We start from the raw sequence: 8,532 nt of genomic DNA, 5'->3' as shown, positions 1-8,532 counted from the left end.
GTGTGTGTGTGTGTGTACGTATGTGTGGGTGTGTGTGTGCGCACGCGCGAGCGCGCGTGTGTGTGTGTGTGTGTGTGTGCGTGTGTGTGTTTGCGTGTGTGTGTGTGTGTGTGTGTGTGTGTGTGTGTGTGTGTGCCTGCGTGCGTCCGTGTGTGTGTGTGTGTGTGTGTGTGTGTGTGTGTGTACGTGCTATTGTACCTGCGTGCGTGCTTGCCATGCGTGTGTGTGTATGTGTGTGAAAAACCGAGGTCCCTTCGTGTACACTACATTGGGGTGTGCACGTTAAAGATCCCACGATTGACAAAAAGGTCTTTCCTGGCAAAATTGTATAGGCATAGATAAAAAATGTCCACCGAAATACCCGTGTGACTTGGAATAATAGGCCGTGAAAAGTAGGATATGCGCCGAAATGGCTGCGATCTGCTGGTCGATGTGAATGCGTGATGTGTTGTGTAAAAAATTCCATCTCACACGGCATAAATAGATCCCTGCGCCTTGAGTCCGAGTCTGGAGATACGCGCGCGATATAAGACTTCATATAACTAACTATAACTGTGTGTGTGTGTGTGTGTGTGTGTGTGTGTGTGTGTGTGTGTGTGTGTGTGTGTGTGTGTGTGTGTGTGTGTGTGTGTGTGTGTGTGTGTGTGTGCGTGAGTACTTGTGTGTGCGCGTACGTGCGCGCGTGCGTGTGTGTGTATGTGTCTGTGTGTGTCTGTGTGTGTGTGTGTATGTGTGATCCAGTGCAATTTTGTACATGTGTTCGAGCAGTTGCGTGCAAGCGAGCTATAATAGACACAGTTTTGCTGTTGACATTGTCCACAGCTGCCAAAAAGACGTCATCCGCGACAGCATCATCAGTGACGTGCGACTTTGAGGGCGGAATGTGCGGGTGGCAGGCTACCCCTACCACAGGCTATACATTCCACCTGCACAACGGTTCCACACCTGACCGTACCTCCGGGCCTGACAGGGACCACACGCTGCAAGGTATGAACAATTCACCAGGACTCAAGAACAGGGTACCAAGGCAAATGTCCGCCGTGTTATTATCTGTCTCTTGAGCATAAAAATCACGTCGACGGAACGAAGCGATTTTGTTGACGTGAAATGTATCGTTTCTCGATCACCACAAGTTTGTCTCGTTTACAACAACACTATCATGAATCACACCGTTTGCAAAGTTTGCAACAGCTTCCTTTACCTTCCGATACTAGTTTTGAACACTTATACCAATAATGTATAGGCCTATATCTGCTTATGCCGCATCTTTTTTTTGTCTTTTTTGAAGATTACTTTGGTAAATACTTTGCTCTTATTGATAATGTTGTGGTTGGATAAGAATGACATCTCTGCTATAAAGCCAACGAGGAACCGTTTTACCCTAGCTGCCGTAGGCTTTGGCAGAGCGTCAATCCACGATCATCACTTCGAAGTTCAAGGTCATCACCGAAAAAACCCTAGGTGGAACCCTAGCGCTAGGTCGGATTTGTTGAAATCTCAAACAAATGTCAATTTCAATACATCCGACAAAGCGCTTGGGTCTCTCTTAGTTGGGCACGTTTTCGTGTTCAGCTCCCCTGGGGTCTAGGTTTTGCACTTTACGCACCAGTGACAAGTTACAGATCATGTCGATAGTTATAGACTTACGTCGATCGGCCCATAATATGCACTTCGTACGCTAAATCTGTGTCATGACATATACTCGTATTCGCGGTCCCACAGTGCGTTAAAGACATGGATGAAGTTTGTATTCTTACATAATAAGCAGCCGCGTTTTACAGAAAGGCAGAATCAAACGTGTGACGAATTTATAGATATAACGTTCTGATGTTTACAACTCAGAATATTGTTCAATGTGTTGTTTTCTTCCAATAGTTTCAAGAACTACTCACATTATTGTTCAGTGTGTTTAAGTAATATCCAAAGCCCCGTAACAAAATGACGGAATTAAATAAATGGCGTGAAAAAAATTAACAGAGAACATAAGGGGAAATATGATATTTGTCTGTGTAGACTATGACTAATAATATGCCAATGATTAGGCTAAACCTATTTTCTGTAATTCTGAGCACATTTTTAGAGAAAACATGACATATCTATATATTTTTGAATCAGTTCAGGAGAAGATGAGGAATACAACGCAATCAATTTTAAATGACAACTTGAATGAGCAAACTCATTAATTAATTGTTAAGCCTCCAAACTGAAATGCAATGCCAAAGTCCGGGCTTTGTCGAAGATTACTTGACCAAAATGTCAACCAATTTGGTTGAAAAATGAGAGCGTGACAGTGCTGCATCAACTTTCACAAAAAGCCGGATATGACGTCATCAAAGACATTTATCCAAAAAATGAAAAACAAATCTGGGAATATTATACTCAGGAACTCACATGTAAAGTTTCATGAAAATCGGTCCGGCAGTTTTCTCTGAATCGCTGTACAGTACACACACACACACACACACACACACACACACACACACACACACACACACACACACACACACACACACACACACACACACACACACACACACACACACACACACACACACACACACACACACACCACGACTCGTCTCGATTCCCCGTCTATGTTAAAACATTTAGTCAAGTTTTAAACGAAAAACAAACAAACAAACAAACACGAAGACAGAAATGAAATGAATAACCGTATTTTTAAAAATTTAATTTAATTTTTGTTGTCAGCTGTTTCTCCACCTGACATGGTTCATCGCGTCCATTGCTGATCGAGTCAGCATAGTTACAGAATCACGCGCCCTACCACGCAATTTAGAACAAAAGATTTGTTAGCGTCAACATGATTGATAATTCGTACTAAGGTCACGAAGAAAGCGACACAGAACATAGCGTACAATGCAGATCAGTTTTAGACTGACTGATAGACATTCTTCACGCAGAGTCAGTTTGATAACACATTTTTTTTTATCATCTGACTGATTGAAGAACCTGGAAGGTATCTTTGAATAGTCATCAATTACCTTCACTGGAGAATGACGTCGGACAAACAGGTCTATAAATAGAGCCTGTTCGTGCTGTATTTGTCTGTCTTTGTTAGTCTAGGGCTGTATATGTCAGTTATTCGGTCAGTCAGTCAGCCTGTCAGTAGGTCTATGCCTTTCAGTCTGATTGTCTGTGTGTCTCTTGTTATTTGATATATCTGTGTCCCTCTCGGTCACTCCCTGAGTATGTGTGTGTGTGTATGTGTGTGTGTGTTTGTGTGTGTGTGTGTGTGTGTGTGAGTGTGTGTGTGTGTGTGTGTGTGCGTGCGTGCGTGCGCGCGTGTGGGTGTGTGTGTGTCTCTCTCTCTCTGTCTCACTCCCTCTCAGTTTCAGTTTCTGTCTATCTTGTTTGTCTCCCCCCGTCCACCATCTCTACATATGGTCTCTATGTGCGCTTTCGCCCACACCCAACCACTAAAAACGGGCCTTGTGACCTCAATTCTTGATGACTCTCTTTATGGCGTCACGCAGGTGATGACGCAACAGCGGGGCACTATGTGTACTCCTCTGGCTGGGATGCTAGAGATATACGCCAAGTTGCCAAGCTCCTGAGTCCAAATTTTACGGCGACCGAACCCTCCACACTTTCCGTGTGGTACCAGATGAACGGGAATGGAATCGGTACTCTGACTCTCAACCTTTACCATTGGGCGAGGATACAACCCTCCTCTCTGCTGTGGACAGTTTCCGGGCGGCAGGGCTTGGGCTGGCACAAGAGGGAGGTTGTTCTTCCCACCGGACAGTGGCAGGTAAAATGACTTTGTCGCTCTTGATTTTGTTGCTAATTCTACTGAGTTAGCTTCTGAATGTGTGTAGATGGACATAACGGTAGGAAAAGATGGTGGCGGTAGTGGTGGTCGTGGTAGTTCAGGGGGGGGGGGGCGATAGGTGTATGTGTTTTGGGGGAGGGGTGTTAGGTTTGAGTGGGATGGGGGTTGTGGTGGTGGTTGTGGCGTGCATGTGTGTGTGTGTGTGTGTGTGTGTGAATGTGTGTGTGTGTATGTGTGTGTGTGTGAGAGAGAGAGAGAGAGAGGGTGCACAGAGAGAGAGAGAGAGAGAGAGAGAGAGAGAGAGAGAGAGAGAGAGAGAGAGAGAGAGAGAGAGAGAGAGAGAGAGAGAGAGAGAGAGATTTATAATTACATAGGGTTAGAGCATCCTAGCTACCACCTGAAAGCATACCTAAAAAACAACAGCCTGCCCACTTTTTGTACGGAGTTGAAATGTTGTGCTGAATTAATTTCGCAAGGGACGTACACTCTTGTCAATCTTCAAAATTAGTTCTGCTGAAAAGTGTCACTGCACAAAAGGCAGCCAGGCTTTCGAACTTTGGTATGTGTTTAAAGCCGTGTTTAAATGGAAGGATACCCTTATTTATTTTAGACAAAGCTGGTTATCTTATCTGCTCCTTCAATTTAACACATAGAAGAAATTAAACGGGTTTGAATTTCTTCCAACATACTTGCAGGTTGAATTTCAGTCGACCATCAAACACAACTACGGTTCAGACATAGCTTTGGACGACATCCAGCTTGTACCAAACTCACAAATCACTACCTCTAAACTTCCTTCAAGTATTCGCACAACCATGACGTCAACAAAAACTACAATGACAACTACAACGCCACCTGGCAAATCGACGTCACCAATTCTTACCCCAACGACGTCACTAAGTACCCGTAAAATGACATCCCCGGGTACTAGAATACCGAGCTCACACAGCAGTGTGGCAGCATTGAGAAGTACTGTAAACCGGGCGTCAGAGAGCACTCTAACCACCACAATGCTTCCTAGTCGTACTAGAACACCAGCTACTCAGAGCGGCCAAACGACGTCGCAAAGTACCGCAGCAGAAACGCCGAGAAGTACAGTCGCAACAAAACCAAGCACAGCAAGGTCAGAACCAACTTCTCAAAGTACTCCGATGACGTCGACAAGTATCGGACCTGTGACGTCTAAAAGTACCACCACAAAAGTGCACCCGACAAGAACGTCATCCCGCAGCAGCAGCCCGGCCACGTCCGCAAGTTTAAGGACATCGACGTCATCAAGTACCACGGCCACGAAAGTTACCAGTAAAATGACGTCAGCTACAACGAGTAGTCCAACAACGCCATCAAGTACCACCACGAAAGTTACCAGTAAAATGACGTCAGCTACAACGAGTAGTCCAACTACGTTATCAAGTACCACCACGAAGGTTACCAGTAAAATGACGTCAGCTACAACGAGTAGTCCAACAACGCCACCAAGTACCACCACGAAAGTTACCAGTAAAATGACGTCAGCTACAACGATGTCATCAAGTACCAGCAGAATGGCGTCAGAAGGAAGAACCACCCCACCACCTAGCAGTACTTTATACACTCAGAAAACGCCAACCACAAAGCCTTCCTTGTCTCAAGACACGCCCCAACCACCAACCTCGGCTACCAAAAAGCCCCCCATTACCCCGTCTTCTACAGACGAGCCAAATACAAAACCAGGTACAGAAGAACCGGCGGTGGTAACACCAAAGAAGGACACGTCAACAGTCTCTACGCCAGCCCAGCCAAAATCAACGAAAAAGCACCAGGGTTTCTCCGATGCGTCCAGTTCTTCGGATAAGCTGTCATCGCGAAATAAGAACATCATCATAGGAGTGACCGTGGGGGTGATTGTGGTGGCTATGGTTGCGATTGGAGCGACGTACGCTCGAGTTCGCAATGGGAAGACAGGACAGAGACTCGGCTCATTGTACTATGACGATACGCACGATAAGGGGCAGAATGGCATCGCGCTGAAAACTGTTAACATAACAATGTAAATGCCCCCTCCCCTCCTCCCCTTCCAAATACGGAGTACAGCGATACATGTATCTATGTCATAATGTGGACCAGAAATCCTCATAGATGTGCCGAGAAAAAACATTTCAAAATGCGGACATAGTGGATTGTACATATAATTATGCTGATACTTCGGACACCAACCTGACCATGTGTATTTTTGTTGTTATAAAGGTGTTGATGGAATTATGGTAGAAAAAGGACAATAAAGCCTAGATTGCAAAGGTGACGACAATGTATGTCAGAAGATACGTTGACCCTTGGCTCCACATTTGGCGATTTGGCGAGAGAGATAATTATGGTGGACAGAAAGTCTGAGTTCGCGGTGTAAAATGTGTCAGAGGTAGCTCAGCCTAGACGGCAACAGTACAGTAATAACAAGTCGCGTAAGGCGAAAATACAACATTTAGTCAAGCTTTCGAACTCACAGAATGAAACTGAACGCAATGCAATTTTTCAGCAAGACCGTATACTCGTAGCATCGTCAGTCCACCGCTCATGGCAAAGGCAGTGAAATTGACAAGAAGAGCGGGGTAGTAGTTGCTCTGAGAAGGATAGCACGCTTTTCTGTACCTCTCTTCGTTTTAACTTTCTGAGCGTGTTTTTAATCCAAACATATCATATCTATATGTTTTTGGAATCAGGAACCGACAAGGAATAAGATGAAAGTGTTTTTAAATTGATTTGGAAAATTTAATTTTGATCATAATTTTTATATTTTTAATTTTCAGAGCTTGTTTTTAATCCAAATATAACATATGTATATGTTTTTGGAATCAGAAAATGATGAAGAATAAGATGAACGTAAATTTGGATCGTTTTATAATTATTTTATTTTTTTTACAATTTTCAGATTTTTAATGACCAAAGTCATTAATTAATTTTTAAGCCACCAAGCTGAAATGCAATACCGAAGTCCGGCCTTCGGCGAAGATTGCTTGGCCAAAATTTCAATCAATTTGATTGAAAAATGAGGGTGTGACAGTGCCGCCTCAACTTTTACAAAAAGCCGGATATGACGTCATCAAAGACATTTATCGAAAAAAAGAAAAAAAGTCTGGGGATATCATACCCAGGAACTCTCATGTCAAATTTCATAGAGATGGGTCCAGTAGTTTACTCTGAATCGCTCTACACACACACACGCACACGCACACACACACACACACACACACACACATACACCACGACCCTCGTCTCGATTCCCCCTCTATGTTAAAACATTTAGTCAAAACTTGACTAAATGTAAAAAGGAGCACACACACAAAAAAAGAAAAAGGGACAGATTTAAATCAGGTATATAGGAAAGCCTAGATAGCAGGCGACACACAGCTTATTATTTGTTAATGGATATATTGCAGATATACAATCACATTTGTTTTGGTAGATTATCAACCCATGATTTGATTAATCAAATCAAAGTTTAAATCAAAACTTGACTAAATGTAAAAAAGAAGAAAAAAAGAGAGAAAAAATAAACAAACGTGAATTTCTAACATTAACAGTCTTCATAAATGATAGCAAACTTGCTTTTCTCTTCATAGAATGCGAATGGGTTGCTTACACATCGCGGTTGACACCATGTCTACCTTTGGTGAAAAACCTGATGAGTCTCAATAATCCTCTTTAAAATAACGAAGCACATAACTGTATGAAGCTAATTTGGAGGTATGCCTTTGATGAGCCAACAGTGACATCACGATGTGAACATTAAGTTGATATAATGCAATCTTAATTACTTGTGAGAATTTGTTACCCGTTGGTAACACATGATTGCAAACCCCAGAGAGCATGGAATAATTCTGTCGGCATCATTATTACTATCGCATAATTCATTCAGTCTTCTCAATCTTATAGTTACATAATTATGTTGGTGTTCGTTTCAAATGAGACTTGTTCGTGATGGTGTAACTGACTACAACCAAAGTTCGTAGCATCCCATTCTGTCACTTTTTGTGTGAATGCCTATGATCAGTTAGCTTTTTTTCCTGCGAAAGTCCGTGTAGAAATGTATGTTTGAACTGTAGCTTTTGTAAGGTTTTGATTGTTGTCTTTTTGTTTAGAACAGTTCAAAATCAAATTTTGTTTACGAGTAAAGAGAGAAAGAGAGAGAGAGAGAGAGAGAGAGAGAGAGAGAGAGAGAGAGAGAGAGAGAGAGAGAGAGAGAGAGAGAGAGAGAGAGAGAGAGAGAGAGAGAGAGAGAGCGAGAGAGTGTGTGTGTGTGTGTGTGTGTGTGTGTGTGTGTGTGTGTGTGTGTGTGTGTGTGTGTGTGTGTGTGCTAACACGAAGAAGGGAATGAAACCGGAGAGAAAGAGATACAGCATCTATTATAAAACAAAATTACAAGAATGGTCATAATCGTTTTCGTACAAATTCAGATAGCTAAATTCTCAATATAATGGCGATGTTATAATAATTCAGTAAAGATTTGGGAACATGTGTGTGTGTGTGTGCGTGTGCGTGTATGTGTCTGTGTGTAATCATGCATGCATACATGCATGTGCGTGTGAATGTGTATGTGTGTGTGTGTGTGTGTGCAAGCGAATGCACGAGTGTGTTTGTGTGTGAGCGCATGTGCAAGTGTGTTTATATCTGTGCAAATGCTCACATGTTTTCATACTAATAAACCACAGGCAATACAAACATGAAACACTCTTTCTATCAAGATGTCGAAGCATAATTTATTT

The 8,532-nt window shown here is 42.8% G+C and overlaps 1 protein-coding gene across 1 annotated transcript in view; it reads left to right on the top strand.

Annotated features, from left to right (window-relative positions):
- The window catches only part of LOC138980848 (uncharacterized), a 6,545-nt gene extending 471 nt beyond the window's left edge, over positions 1 to 6,074 (top strand). The window contains exons 2-4 of the mRNA XM_070353732.1: positions 823 to 987; positions 3,495 to 3,772; positions 4,489 to 6,074. Of these exons, the coding sequence (XP_070209833.1) occupies positions 823 to 987; positions 3,495 to 3,772; positions 4,489 to 5,826 (1,781 nt within the window). The 3' untranslated portion in view covers positions 5,827 to 6,074. The remainder of the gene's footprint in view (positions 1 to 822; positions 988 to 3,494; positions 3,773 to 4,488) is intronic.
- The last annotated feature ends 2,458 nt before the right edge of the window (positions 6,075 to 8,532 follow it).

The sequence above is a fragment of the Littorina saxatilis genome, linkage group LG1, assembly GCF_037325665.1.
Source record: "Littorina saxatilis isolate snail1 linkage group LG1, US_GU_Lsax_2.0, whole genome shotgun sequence".
NCBI lineage: Eukaryota > Metazoa > Mollusca > Gastropoda > Littorinimorpha > Littorinidae > Littorina > Littorina saxatilis.
This window is presented reverse-complemented; position numbering and strand designations above follow the sequence as displayed.